Raw genomic sequence first — 15,993 nt, 5'->3', positions numbered from 1 at the left:
AATAAAAGATACGTTTGATTTATATTCATACGCACCAAACGATTATTTTAGGTGGTCAATCAACAGTCTTTTCAACTTATATTTAAGCTAATAAAATGAGTGGATATATTCTGCAATCTTTGAAACCAGAAAATCAGGTGCACAATGTATGTATTGAGTCCTTCGGAGGATTGGTTATTTTACACACTTCCAATGAGATTGGAACCAGTATTCTGACGTCATATAATTGTTCCTTATTCAGTGCCGTGCCGATGTTCCATGTCGGACACGACGTTGGAGATCATGGTTCGCCATCTCTCTCTCTCTCTCTCTCTCTCTCTCTCTCTCTCTCTCTCTCTCTCTCTCTCTCATCTGCGAGTTTCGCACATTTATTTTTGGGGCTTCCTACGTACGCTGCGACATTTCCAAGCCAGCTTGTCCTTCTTGGTCCTCGACCACGCTTGCCTTCTATCTTTCCCTCTGCAATGGTCTTCTGTAGTGAGTCGTGCCTTCTGATGTGGCCGAAATATCGGGTTAACCTCTTTCTAATAGTTGAAATGATCGTTGTTGATGTTATACCTAAAGTTTGGAGTACTTGACGATTTGTTTTCTTTTCCTTCCAGGATACCCTTGCAATTCTTCTATAGGTCCACATCCCAAATGCTCTGAGTTTCTTTTCTAGTGTCTTTGTCAGAGACCATGTTTCACATCCATAAAGTAGTGTTGACCAAATGTAGCATTTTGACAGACGTGTTTTTGTGGTAAGTGATAGGTCGTGGGATGTGATTAGGTAATGTATTTTTGAAAATTTACTCTTGGCCAATGCAATTCGTCTGATGATTTCTGCATCGCATTTTCCATCTTCATCTTATTCCATCTTATTCAGGAGTGGAAGGTATTTTAACTTTATGGATGATTGCTGACAACGTTTTCCATTTCAGAGAGGGTACAACGCCACCATGAGTTTTTTACGTTACTATGCCGTCAAACATCCCAGCGAGGTGAGAAAACGCGAAGTCCCAATCACAGTCCAAACCAAACAGCCGGAATCGAAGCGTGTCTCTACATCAAATGGAGAACACTCTTCAGATAACATCAAGAATGGGGAGGAGAAAAAGCTGAAGTAGAGATTATAGCAGTGGTGCTCATTGAAATAGGCGATATTGAACTATCTAGAATTATCGCAATTTTTCTCGCTCAGTTTCTCATACATTATGTCCTATCATTTCTACCACCTGAATTCTGCAATGTGTACTTATATGCAGGTCTGATAACCAAATTTGTCATGGACTCATTGTTGTAATGGAAATACTCTCAAACCCAACGCAAAATATTGTCCATAATAATAATAATGTTAAATCAAGATGGACACCAGAGGGGTGCGTCTTTTTTACGAAACCCGCCGAACCCCGCCGAATCCCGACAAAGTTATTGGAAGTAGGTCACAGTGGGGAGTGAACCTGGAACTCAGGGAAGTGTACACCATTGGGGAGTGAATGGGGACTAGGTATCGGCGGGTTTTGTAAAAAAGACACACCCCACCAGAGGGGAGTGATTTAAGATCAAAGAATGAATTTGGCGTCACTCAGGTCTTTGTTATTGCTTTTTGCCACCCGCCTTTATGAGTAATTCTCACTAAAATTTATTAACCAGACATTAAACGTTCATACACATACGTTTGTGTCTTAGTACGTTATACTTCCAGATGGTAATGTTGTGAGTTTCTTAGCCAAACGCATACTATCTATACAGTGAAAAAATCTCAAAATATTAGCCTGCCTTGAACATCTAGTCATATTTTTTTACGTTTCATGAGTTGAGACAGGCATAATATTTTTAATGGCTTTTTTATTTTATTTTTCACCCCATTTTTTTTCTGGCACTGTTTCAAACAAATTTCTCATATTTCTATCTTACACCCGTGCCTGCTGACTGATTTGTCACATGTTATATATTATATATGCGTTATGTAAATATTGGTTATATCGTGAGTTTGTATGGACATCACCTTTAATCCATGAAGCTATTTTATTTTTTTTTTGATCGATTAAATGCCTTGCTCTTGCTATGCACCATCTTTTACCAAGAACTACTGGGACTAGTTGTCTAGATTTTGTTGTCCCGAGTGATTGTGTTAAACACACACACACACACACACACACACACATTTATATATATATATATATATATATATATATATATATATAGATGACAGCTGTTAGGCGATATTATTTTTTTTTATCAGACAGAGACGACTCTTTTAACGGCCATGTACTCATTTTACAGCTGAGTACGGTGAAAAAATGTGAGAAAAGCGTCTTTTACAAGGACTCCTCTCTCTCTCTCTCTCTCTCTCTCTCTCTCTCTCTCTCTCTCTCTCTCTCTCTTTCTTTCTTACTTTCTCTCTTTTTCCACACACACACACACACACACACACACACACACATATATATATATATATATATATATATATATATATATATATATATAAATATATATATATATATATATATATATAATATAAATTGTCACTCACATCATATGGCCGACACGTTCGTCTCGGCCATATGATGTGAGTGACAATTTATATTTTATGTTAGCTCTAACCATAATTATCGAGCACTTTCGTACCTACGAGTACCCACCAACACTCATATATATATATATATATATATATATATATATATATATATATATATAGATATATATATATATATATATATATATATATATATACATATACATAATGTATATACACACACATACTTACTGGGTGGGTTCTTGACCTCCAATTGGGTAGGAAGGATATCGTGTCTTCTATAAATCTATTTTCCAACGTGCTGTCTTTGTATATATATATATACATATACATAATGTATATACACACACATACTTACTGGGTGGGTTCTTGACCTCGAATTGGGTAGGAAGGATATCGTGTCTTCTATAAATCTATTTTCCAACGTGCTGTCTTTGTATATATATATATATATATATATATATATATATATATATATATATATATATATATATATACATATACATAATGTATATACACACACATACTTACTGGGTGGGTTCTTGACCTCCCATTGGGTAGGAAGGATATCGTGTCTTCTATAAATCTATTTTCCAACGTGCTGTCTTTGTCTTAGAATGAGATTAGTTGCTATTGTACATTCCTAGACGGGGTCATTAACAATAAGGGAACAGTCAAATGTATAATTGTGAATCATCTTTTTGTTATGTATTGTTATACATGTGTTGTTTTGAATGTATAATGTCAAAATTTGAGTATGTTCCTCTTAGTCGGTTCCTGTGCATATGTCTGGATGAGACTTTTAGACGATCTCAAACTAAGTACAGTAATATTATGCTCCAGGAGTCTATATCTGTTTCATATTTAAATCGTTACCCTTTGTCTTTTACTTCTGTGCTTTCAATTGCAATTCCAGAATTCTTTGAATTTCCCATTGGCTTCATTTTTATGGGAAAAAATATATATGCTATGACCTAAATGTGTTGCAAACGCCATAAAACCGTTAAATACAAATTCATTGCAATTTTTATTTATATCCTATGAGTAAGTGTATGAACTCTAAAATATTCATTATTTAGGAAATAAATTGTATTTTAAAAAGGTCAATTGCTTTCATTTTATTTTATACCTGCTCTGAAAAATGCCGAACACGTTGGCAGGTTACATAAAAACTCTTTAAAAGGACACAATAAAATTGTGAAAGAAATAACACACGTTTTGCTGTCTAGTTCCACTCTATCGTCTTGTTGTATGGCACATGAGGACGAGACATTACACCGGTTTGACGATATCATTTTTTTTTAATCAGACAGAGACGACGCTGTTAACGGCCAGTTACTCATTTTGCACGTGATTACGGTCAAAAAATGTGAGAAAAGAGTCTGTTCCGAGAACTTCACGCTCAGAACGTGACTCGAACCCTTCTAGTCACTAGACCACAGAGATTCATAAAGTTTAGGTGATGGGAGACAAAAGTTAAGTGTTGTTTTGGTTTGGAAACCATGCAGTGCTGAGTAATTTTGTTCTTTTGTGAAACTCTTGTATTTATATTTTGCTTACGACTTTGTCTGTGTCCGTTTGAACTTAATGGACAAAGGGAAACAACCGCATTAGATCTAAAACTTATTTTTAGTAATTCAAGGATAAACTCCTCTCCAATTTCCATAGTTTGTGTCCTCGACTTGTTTTAAACATAATTGAAGGAATGAATATAATATGATAAATAAATAATAGATAAATAGATAAAAGATAAATAAATAATGTCTGCTGCAGACAGCGGCGATCAAGACTCTCCAGTCCTCGCTGTCATCATCCATCTTTACGAAATCAACCTTTTGTTTCTGGGTGGGGTTCCTGACCTCCCAAAGTGGTTAGGGGATTCAATTCTGTGTCTTCTATCCCCCGGTATCTGTTTTACAAAATGCTTTATGTCTTTGTTTTGGAATGAGATTACTTGGGTTTTGTCCTGACCCTCACCGGAGTTCTTTTATGGGAGGGCAACAGTCGAATGTCTCTAATAAATTTGGGAGATTATTATTTTTCATAGTAAATCATCTCTCTGTTATATTATTTTTTACATTTGAGTGCATTCCTCTTAGGGGTATCTTGTGCTGGTGTCTGGTTGAAACATTTAGGTATTCTCAAACTAAGTACACTGATAGTGTGCTCTTGGAATCTACATCTGTTCTTTATTTGAACCATTCCCCTTTGTCTTACTTTCTCCTCATGTCCTTTTAATTGTACCTCTAGAATATTTTTACTATTCATTTTTTTACTGGCGCTAAAATGACCTTAATGTATTGAACCATTCCCCTTTGTCTTACTTTCTCCTCATGTCCTTTTAATTGTACCTCTAGAATATTTTTACTATTCATTTTTTTTTACTGGCGCTAAAATGACCTTAATGTATTGCAAGTGCCGTAAAACCCTTAAAAACAAAAACAAGCAACCCTTTTGTTTCTTATAACTTTCAATAATAACTGTGTGGGATCAGTACACTGATAGTGTGCTCTTGGAATCTACATCTGTTCTTTATTTGAACCATTCCCCTTTGTCTTACTTTCTCCTCATGTCCTTTTAATTGTACCTCTAGAATATTTTTACTATTCATTTTTTTTACTGGCGCTAAAATGACCTTAATGTATTGCAAGTGCCGTAAAACCCTTAAAAACAAAAACAAGCAACCCTTTTGTTTCTTATAACTTTCAATAATAACTGTGTGGGATTCCTGACTTCCCATAGTGAGAAGGAAGGTCACTGTGTCTCTATATACCTATATCCGATTTCCAACTTGATTTTTTGTCTTTGTCTTTGAGTGAGATTACTTGGTTTTGTCCTATCCCCAAACGAGATCCTTGGCTGAGAGAGAAACAGTCAAATGTAAAGTATTAGATTTGGGAAATGATACTTTTTTCCTTGTAAATCATATCTCTGTTATGTATTGCTATATTTGTTGTTTTGAATGTATAATGTACATTTGAGTGAGTTCTTCTTAGTGGAATCCCGTGCTTGTGGCTGGATAGACATTTAAGCGATACTGCTGAATACCGAAAGCCACTGAAATCGACTGATTTACACTCCGTTGGGGAGTGAACCAGAGACTATGGTAGGTGGGCACTAGTGAGGATTGAACCAGATACTGTGGGAGGTGGGTACCATTGGGGAGTGAACCAGAGACTATGGTAGTTGGGCACTAGTGGTAAATGAACCAAAGACAATTGGAAGTGCCAACCAGTGGGGATTGGACCAGAAGATATGGGAGGTGGGCACCAGTGGGGAGTGAACCCACAACTGTGTAAGATGGACACCAAGGGGGAGTGAACCAGAGACAATGGTAGCAGGGCACCAGTGGGGATTGAACTGAAGACTATGTGAGGTGGGTATCAGATAGAAGTGGACCCAGAACTATGTGAGGTGGGCACCGGTGTGGATTGAACCAGAGATTATGGGATGAGATCAGCAGTGGGGATTGAACGGGAGACTAAGGGAAGTGGGCACCAGTGAGGACAACCTGAGACAATGGAAAGTGCCAACTAGTGGGAATTGAACCAGTCAATATGGGAGGTGGACACCAAGGGATAGTGAACCAGAGACAATAGGAGCAGGGCACCAGTAGAGATTGAACTGGAAGATTGTGGGAGGTGGGTACCATTAGGGAATGAACCAGAGACCATGGGAGGTGGAAACTACTTGAGAGTAAACTAACGACAATAGGGGGTGGGAACCAATGGGGATTGCACTAGAGACTAAGAGAGGTGGGCACTAGTGTGGAGTGAACCGGAGTGTATGGGAGGATACTACAAGGGAGATGACCCGGGAGAATAAGATGTGGACACAATTGGGAAGTGAACCCGGGACAAAGGGAGTTTATTATCAGCGGGAAATGAACCTAGGGCTATGGGAGGTGGACACAATTTGCAAGTGAACCCGGGAGTATGGGAGGTGGACGCAGTTGAGGAGTGAACCAGGGACAATGGGCGTTGGATGCCAGTGGGGAATGAACCAGGGGCTTTGAAAGGATGACACATTGGGGAGGGGGGGATTGAACTCGAGACAATGGAAGGTGGGCACCAATGAAGAGTGAACCCAATATTAAGGAAGAAGACACCCAATGGACAGTGAATATGTGACTTAGTTTTACACCAGTGGGACTGAACCTGGGACTTTAGTAAGTAGACACGAGTAGGAAACTAATCAAGGACATCGAGATGTGGATACTATGCGTGGGTAATGAATCTGCGACTTAAAGAGGTGGACATAAGACTATAGGATGAGATACAAGTGGCGAGTGAACCAGTGACAGTGTGATGTGGACAATACTGGGGAGGGAACCGAAGGCTGAGGAAGAATACACCCAGTGGAGAGTTATCCCGCAATACCTCAGGTGGACAAAAGTGGGGACTGAACTAGGGCCATGGAAGGTCGACACCAGAGATGATTGAACCTGGGACCAGAGGAGATGGACACAAGTGGAGAGGAAACCTGGGATCAACAAAATGGAAGACGGACACTAGTGGTATAAGGAGTGAACACCTAACTGTGTGAGGGGGACACGTGTAGGGAGTTAAACCGAAACAATGGGGATGGACACCAATACGGAATGAAAACAGCACTATAGTATGAGATACAAATGGCGTGAGACAGTGAGATGTGGCCACTACTAAGGAGTGAACCCAAAGCTCCACCCAGTGGAGAGTAACCCAAATCTAAGTGGGGTGTCACAAATGGGATTGAACCCGGGACTAGGGGAGGTGGACATAAGTGGGGAGTAAACCTTGGACTATGGAAGATGCACAGAGTGGGGAGCGAACCCTAGGCCAAGAGAGATGGATGCCTGTAGAGAGTGACTGAATCCATGGCTGTGAGAGGTGGATACCAGTGGGGATTGAACCGGGGACCAGGGGAGGTGGACACGAGTGGGAAATAACCCTTGACTGTGAGATATGGACACTACTTGGAACATAACCCATGGATACGAAAGAAGACATCAAGTGAAGAGTGAACCCGAGACCATCTCTAACGGACACCAGTGAGGAGTGAACCTGGAACAATATGTCTATACCCTGCAATAATGGCCTTTCAACTTCCATAGTTCTGGGCTTGTTCCTCAATGGTGCCCTTCTCAGGTAGTCTAGGAATTACATTTCATTCATTTGTCCGGGGTTTATACTCTGTTGGTGTCTATCTTTTATAATCCAGGGTTTGCTCCCCCGCCAGTGTCCACCAATCAGTGGGCGTTCCGCGTTCCCTCCCACTGGTGTCCACCTCTAACAGTTCTGGGTTCACTCCCCATTGGTGCCCATCTCCCATTATCTGGTTCGCTCCCCCTTGGTGCCCACCTCCCTCGTCTCAAGTTCACTCCCCTGATGACGATGATAATGATGATGATAATGATGATGATGATGATGATGATGATGATGATGATGATGATGATGATAATAATGAAGATAGTAATTATTATCTATGTACATAGAAATGAAAAAAAATAAGCAAAATTCGTAATTTAATACCGAAGCATATAACAGAACTTTTAATTAATTCCCTGGTTTTATCTAAATTGGACTATTGTAACTCCCTTTGGGCGAATTTAGCTAAAGACAAAATTAGCAAACTTCAGGTTACTCAAAATAACGCAGGCTCATTGTACGCAATAACAAAAAATACCCGTCAGCAACTCTTCTTCTCCGTGAGTTACATTGGCTTCCTGTGGAAAAAAAAAAGTTGCCTATAAAATTTGTACTGTTGTCTACAAATCCCTGAGCACGAACAGTCCCTCCTATATTAAAGACCTTCTAAACATATATGTCCCCAATAGAAACTTGGTCAAGCAATGACCAGTCAATCCTTGTCAAACCTAAGCCATTGCGTAAAATAGGTGAACAGTCCTTACAATTTTCGGCCACCCATTTTTGGAACTCTCTCCCATCACACGTGAGATGCTCGGATTCGTTGACAACGTTCAAATCTCGCTTAAAGTTTTATCTTTTTACGTCATAATGTTGCAATATTATTTTCATATTTTGTTGTTGTTAAATTGAATTCGTATCACGTTTCCTTCACACTTGTCTCACTGTAATATGTTTTGTTTTATATCACTGTGAAGCGCTTAGAGCCTGTGACAACGGGGTAAAGCGCTATATAAATGCCAATTATTATTATTATTATTTATTATTATTATAATAATAATTATGAATACGGTGATGATAGCGTATATATTTGTTATTTAAAGAGTGTTGACAAGCTTATCGGCGTATTCATAATATTATTTATCACGTGCAGCGGAGTCTATCGGGGTTCTTTTATTCATAATATTATTTTTAAAATATTCACCACAGTAAATGGGTCATGCCAGTCGCTTACTATTTATTTACTGATGCAAGACTTAGTTGGTTTTATAAGAACCTTGTAATTTTTAATCCCGTAATCATAGTAGTTGTTCCATTCAATGCCAGAATATAGGAACGATGATTTTTTACATTATTCCAAATGTCATCGTTTTTTTTTTATAATACACAATAGTTGCTCCTTGAAGTTAGAATAATATGTGATAGTAGTCAAACGGAATGGAAGCTTAAATTTAATTAACAAACGTAGATAATGTGTGAACGTTTCGGGTTTCCCCTTGGTCAACAAGACACGTTGAAATAACATTTTGAGAATGGATTCCGTATCTTTTCATAAAATGCACATATAGATAGAATGCGCTTGGCCAAGGAGTTCACAACATTGCCATCCGGAAGTATAACGGACCAACACACAAACTCTGTGTAACCATGAACTTTTATAGTCTGGTTAATACAGTTTAGTGAGAACAACTCACAAACGCGGATGGCAAAAACAATAACAAAGGCCTGGGTGACGTCATCTGCATACTATCTATAAGTAATAGGTATGTAACTTTGTTTTTATTATCTTTTAACATGGTAGGAGGTTCCAATATATTAGTTGGTCAAGCACTCGCTTCACACGCAAAGGGACCGAGATCGATTTCGTTACAATCGATTTTTTTCTGACTCCGCTGTCTACCCAACAGTAAATGGGTAGCTGAGTCTGTTAAATTTGGCGGAAAATTACTTTGCGATAGACTAGCGTCCTATCAAAAGAATAGCAAGCAATTGCTATTTTCCGTTTCACGCTATAGAAACCGGGATAAACTCCGGCTCCAAGGGGCGAATGCCTTATATAAATGGTAGTTACCTTGGCTAATTGGATTCGATAGTCTGATGTCACGTTGCCCAGAAACGGCGGCCATCGTGGTTCTAAACAAAGAAAATCGGTAATATTTATTCTTCATGCTGGATAGAACTTTTCATATGCCTTGTAATCAGAATGTGTAAAAGTAAAAAAAATGATCAGATTTATAATGGGTTTTTTCCCCTTTTATGATCGTCGGAGAAATATTTCATATAAGGGTGTCCGCCTTTGTTCCGATAATTTAGAGTCAGTTACTAAGTTAAATTGCGTCATTACGAGGAAAGTGACGTTACGACTGTTGAAGCGTATTCCCAGTCGTGTAGAATTTTACCTACTGAAAGAGATCTGTGACAAGGGATGGGCTCTTTGTGTTGAGTTAATGAGAATAAAGCCCTTCGAGAACAATGCTATTTGACTGAGTTTCTCATCATTTTTGTTATCACTTGAGATAACAAATAATGAGAAACTCAGTCAAATATTTTACGTCGGTGAACGCAAGTACTCGTATATTATAGAAAGTTCATTCTGTACAACAAAAGCCAATCATTTTAATTGTTTTGAATTCTTTGCACTGATTTCGTTTGCTTTCATAGGTCAGTGAATTTGGATTCTATTGCAATAAACTCGGTTAAATATTTTGCGTCATTGTTGGTAAATGTATATTTTATTTTACCGCTCTCCCTCAATAGTAACGCGGGATGGTATCAGGTTTACAATAATAATTAATTTGTGACGTCAGCCAGATTATCAAACGTTAAATTTCACTAGAATTAGATTTTTGAAAAAAGAAGTAGATCTATCATTTGAATATTTTTGACAATGTATTTTACTCAGAGTGACGAAATTGGAATCGATTGAGGAGTAGAATAAAAGATTTCTTACACTCTTGCGTTTTGGTTTCAAACTTTGTTCCAAACGCGCACTCGCAAGCTCGTGCAGTGGTTGGGAACACGTCCAGAATTTCAAAAATCAAGAGTGTAAGAGTTATATAGATAGTTCGAAGATGACGTCACTCAGGTCTTTGTTATTGTCTTTTGCCATCCGCGTTTATGAGTAATGCTCACTGAACTGTATTAACCTGACTATAAACGTTCATGGATATACACAGTTTTTGGTGTTGGTCCGCTTTACTTCCGGATGGCAATGTTATGAGTATTTTTAGCCAAGCGCATACTATCTATATTATTCTACCCCTTTCATTGGAAAACCCTATCATTTCTTAGTAAATATGTAATCGTTGAATAATGTTTTGGTCCCACGTTTGACATATTTTGCCAAGATGATAGTCATTTAAATCGATCGATATTTGAAGGGCGAGATTTCTGGCCAGACTTTTAATGACGTGTTTTTCCAGACAACGGCAGTTAAAGTGTTTTTTTTAAATAGAAAGATGAGCTTTTATTTAGCGCAATTTCCACTAAACATGCTCAAAACGCCTTACACGGGAATCCTCGCCAAAAGCAACATTTAACATGTATGACGGGACTGTCAGGCGATATAATAGAGACAACGCTGTTATCGCCCAGGTACTCATTCTACACCTGAGAACGGTGAGATAGTGTGAGTAAAGAGCCTTTTCCAAGGACTCATCTGCAATGCACCGAATGAGGCTGGAACCCAGAACCATCGGAGCCGAAAGCGACTGTCATACCAGTGGACCACATAGCTGCATTTAACTCGATAATACTACTGGTATTCTGGTTGCGCATTTCATTTCTTTATTATTTTTTTTTTACATTTAAAAGGCTTTTGAAGTGAAAGTGGATTGTAGATGAATGCCCCCCCCCCTCCCCCCACCCACCAACTCCTCTACCCCCATTACCCCGCCCTCAACTATTTTCAGCGTTCATTATTATCGACCCCTCCCCCCCCCCCCCCACGTCCCGTCTACATCCTTTCCCCCTTTACATAGTCAATCATTTGTTGAAGTATATTATTGTGATGTCTATTATGTTTCCTTTCTATTATAATAATGGGATATGTGATGGTTGAAAAGTCATAGTATTAAACGTCATACACGAGTCGGGAATCCCAAATTCTATTTAATATGCCAGGTTTTTTTTCTGGTTGTTTTTTGCCATTAAAATGCAAGGCAATACCTTTTGGAAAAATAACAAAACAAGCGAAAACAAACAGGAACAAACAAATAAACAAACAAACAAAAAAACCCCAAACAAACAAACTTACAACAACAATGCGTTTTATATGTAGATTAAATCTGGACCGAATTTCATAAAAAATATCACAATACCTAGATTGACAATTGAGCATTAACCTTACTTATGACCATAGATTGTCTTTGTTTTTGTTTTTTTATTTTTTTTTTATTTTTGATTTTTTAATTATTTTTTTTTTTGGGGGGGGGGGGGGGGTTTAAAACGTTTTAACTCCCCTCGTTACCAGACATTCCAGAATTTTTTCCCAAAATTTCACACCCACCCAACATAAAAATATTTTTTTCTTGCTCAAACAGAAAAGCAACAAATAAATTCTAAGAATAATATTGATCATCAAAATGAACTCTACAGGACAGTGTCATGTTCTTATAGTTAAAATAAAACATTTTTCTTTAAATTGTGTTTTTTACAAAAGAAATCTGAAAGATAAAAGTGCTGGTTGGATCGTAACGAATGTGACGATTTTACTATGGTTGGTAAGGAGAGGGTCAATCTTCTTTTTTTCCTTTTTTTTTTTTTGGGGGGGGGGGTATTTTTTGGGGGGCGGTGTAAATAAATTCAACACACAGAAGCATGACTTGAACAATCTGACAACCCAAATCTCCACAAACGATCAATTGATTAGTTGGTATAAATCATGAAATCGCATCTTTGGCTTTCTTCAATCCCCGTGGTTTTGTTGTAGTCAACGCTGGTGATGAATGTATCACTTTTCAGAATTATATTTATTATCAAGCCGTTTATTTTGCTTGTAAATTCGATAAAGATAAAAGGTAAGTGTATATACGATTCTATTATTAGATTTGACGGTACGAATTAAATTAACCGGTATACTATCCAATTTATCCAATGAGTATCAAAGAATTTTACTGTCAGTTTAACCTAAAGTAGTAACCGAGGTGAATTCCATCCCCAATTTGTTACCTATTGTATTGTTACCATCGTCGTTTTTTTTTTCCATTCCATTACAACGGCCTCAATTGAACAATCTGACATCTTACCCCTCGGCAAAAAGAACATTCCATCAATTGGTGTAAATCACGACACCGCAGCGTCGGTTTGCTTCATGCAATCTGCGTGGTTTGTTGTCGTCAATTATATTGATAAATTCATCGGGTTAAGAGTTATATTTGTATCAAGCTGTTTATTTATCTTGTTAATTCTTTAAAGATTAAAAGGTAAGTTTATTTATGATTCTGATAGATTTGCCCAAAAAGAAAAAATAATTTATATATTACGGACTATGGTCCTATCTAAAGAGTATCAATCAATTTACATTGGCGGTTTAACACGGCATTTTAAGTATATTGGAGATATGTTTGTGAATTCTATTTGCATTAACTGGAAGTTAAATAGATTGTATACTTTTTTAATTATTGACTGAGGAAGGGATTTGAGTACAAAACATTCAGCGATTAGTATTTTGGTCTTGTTATGAAGGTATTATAAAATATACGATTCTTACATTCTTGCATTTTGGAATTCCGGACGTGTTCCCAAACCGCTGCACGAGCTTGCAAGTGCGCGTTCGGAACAAAGTTCGAATTCGAAAACGCAAAAGTGTAAGAAATCTTTTATTCTATCCCTCAATTTATTTAAATTTCGTCATCTTTGAATAATAGACATCTTCAAAACATTTTAGATCTACTTCTTTTTAAAGAATCTGACTTTTAGTAAAATTTAATATTTGATAATCTGACGTCACAAATTATTATTGGAAACTTGATAACATTACGTGTTAATATTTAAGGAGAGGGGTGGGATATTATACGTTCTCGCAATTTCTTTCATCTAGTTTTAACTTTTTCCGTACCGACCATTTTCAATATGTTTTTTTTCCCGAAATGGCGTACCAACTCAACAAATAAATTCTAATACGAAATGAAATGGAAGCTTTGATTTTAAACAAAGACAGTCAATGTGAACTTTTGGATTTCCCCTTTATCAACAAAACATGATGAATGAAACACTAAAGAAACTTGTATTGAGATTTTATATAGCGCAAGATCCACGAAACGTGCTGAAAGAGTGTTACAAAGAGTCCCTGACCAACAGCAACCTCTATTTCTAAATTACGAAATTTCATTTGAATTGAGATGTCTCATTGATTGAAATAGATAATCTGAGAAAGTCAATATACAAAAGTCTTCTAAAAATTGCAATACGCCAACGTCATCTATTATTATTAAAACTATTAAATTAAATTAAATTATAATAATCAGAATATAGTTCAGACCAAAACTGATGTTGTAACTAGATATTGATGGTTGGGAGTAGCCACATTCGTTGTAACTGGAGTTAGTCCCAGATAAAAATATGATACGTATTGATATATCTAATTATTTTATATTTATACCAATTAATTTCATTCCCTGGGAAAACACGTATTTTAAAATCTAGCCAGAAAACTCGTCTTCCAAACATCGATCACTTAAAATGACCCACATCTTGGCAAACAATCTCAAACCTGGGGCTTCATTTAAGACTTCGTGAGGTCGATCGATGTATATTGTTAGGACGAGTTTTTTGGTCAATTTTTTTAAAATTTATGTTTTAATTTTCCTGAAAATGGCTGTAAAGTAGTTACACTTTAACATTCCTTTTCTATGGATTCTTTGATACCCGCTTTCGGTAGTATAGATTTAGCTGCCGCAATCTTGAATGGAAAACACCTTTTTAAAATTTTCGCCAGAAACCTCGTCTTTCAATTTGCGATCGGTTAAAAAGACCCCCCTCATCTTGTAAAAAACTCGGTAGCCGGCTATGTCCTTAGGTCCCATGTTTGGAAATGTTGACAAGATGAGAATCATATTATTCCATCGATAATGGTAATAGGAAGTCTCTTTTTCTGGCCAAAATATTAACATTTATATTTTCATACTAAGTCGTTTTAGGCCGATAACAAGAACGGGGCACTGAACTATTATGATCCGTATCGCATTGGTGGCGATGTAAGTAGGCTACGTGAGCTTCGTCATAGCATTAGGTTTAAACCATTCGTAGCGACAGTTAATAATTAAATAAATAAATAAATGTGAAGATTTAACGAAAATTAATGTCCATTTCAACCCCATAATAGGACAGAGAAGTCATAGCGTAACACCTTCTACTCTTCCAATGTCCAAAGTCAATGGAAGTGTGTATTTAACCAGTTCCTCCGAGGACTGATAATGAATAGGTTACAAATTGAATCATAAGGTGGCATCGCTAGTTTAGTCGTAGGGTGATTCTCATGATTACGAGAAGTACAAGAGGCAGGATGGATGGTTTTTCTGACGACCAGCATAGATTTAGACTAAAAAATAAGATACCATCACTCTGAAATTATATAATCTTTTACACAGCGTGTGTATTATATTCAGAGTTTTGCACTTCTGATGAGATTGGAACCAGTCTTTTAACTCAACACTTTTGTTCTTATTACGTTCTGCTGTCAGACCTGCGTAGAACATATAATATTATATATTCGTCGGGTATATCCGTGCCTCGCTTGTAATGAGCTCGAGACGGAGCATCTTGTTTTTGTCACGCAAGATTGGGCACAATTTCAAAATATCAATTATTAGGTATCACAATCTCGAGTAGGCTGTTTATATTATTGAAATCACTTTCTAAACTACTAGAATAGGGGCAATGAAACGTAAAGCCTTGGCATAGTGATTTTTTGTTCTCTCAGTTAAATGCTATGCGACCCCAAAAGTGAATGTATTTGATATGAACATATAAATAGTATGCGCTTGGCTAAGAAGCTCACAACATTGCCATCCGGAAGTATAACGGACAAACAAACAAAACTCTGTGTAAGTTTAAACGTTTATAGATAGTTCGAAGATGACGTCACTTAGGTCTTTGTTATTGTTTTTTGCCATCCGCGTTTATGAATAATGCTCACTGAACGGTATTAACCCGACTATAAACGTTCATGAATACACACAGTTTTGTGTGTTGGTCCGTTATACTTCCGGATGGCAATGTTATGAGCTTCATAGCCAAGCGCATACTATCTATAGTATGGTTCATACAGTTTAATGAGAATTAATCTTAAACATGGGTGGCAAAACAAACAAACAAACAAACAACTGCAAAGACCGGAGCGACGTCAAC

At 37.2% G+C, this 15,993-nt stretch overlaps 2 protein-coding genes across 2 annotated transcripts in view; both read left to right on the top strand.

Moving 5' to 3' along the window:
• The window catches only part of LOC144969992 (uncharacterized), a 31,128-nt gene extending 29,228 nt beyond the window's left edge, over positions 1-1,900 (top strand). Inside the window, exons 17-18 of the mRNA XM_078909120.1 lie at positions 921-1,358; positions 1,525-1,900. Of these exons, the coding sequence (XP_078765246.1) occupies positions 921-1,106 (186 nt within the window). The 3' untranslated portion in view covers positions 1,107-1,358; positions 1,525-1,900. The remainder of the gene's footprint in view (positions 1-920; positions 1,359-1,524) is intronic.
• Positions 1,901-12,970: 11,070 nt separating this feature from the next.
• LOC144971683 (uncharacterized) overlaps positions 12,971-15,993 on the top strand; it is a 33,933-nt gene continuing 30,910 nt past the window's right edge. The window contains exon 1 of the mRNA XM_078912755.1: positions 12,971-13,067. The gene's annotated coding sequence lies outside the window, so the exon portion shown is untranslated. The remainder of the gene's footprint in view (positions 13,068-15,993) is intronic.

Source organism: Berghia stephanieae, chromosome 4, assembly GCF_034508935.2.
Source record: "Berghia stephanieae isolate SIO BIC M18660-M18661 chromosome 4, UCSD_Bste_1.3, whole genome shotgun sequence".
Taxonomy (NCBI): domain Eukaryota; kingdom Metazoa; phylum Mollusca; class Gastropoda; order Nudibranchia; family Aeolidiidae; genus Berghia; species Berghia stephanieae.
The sequence above is the reverse complement of the archived record's forward strand: the minus strand, read 5'-3'. Positions and strand labels throughout refer to the sequence as shown.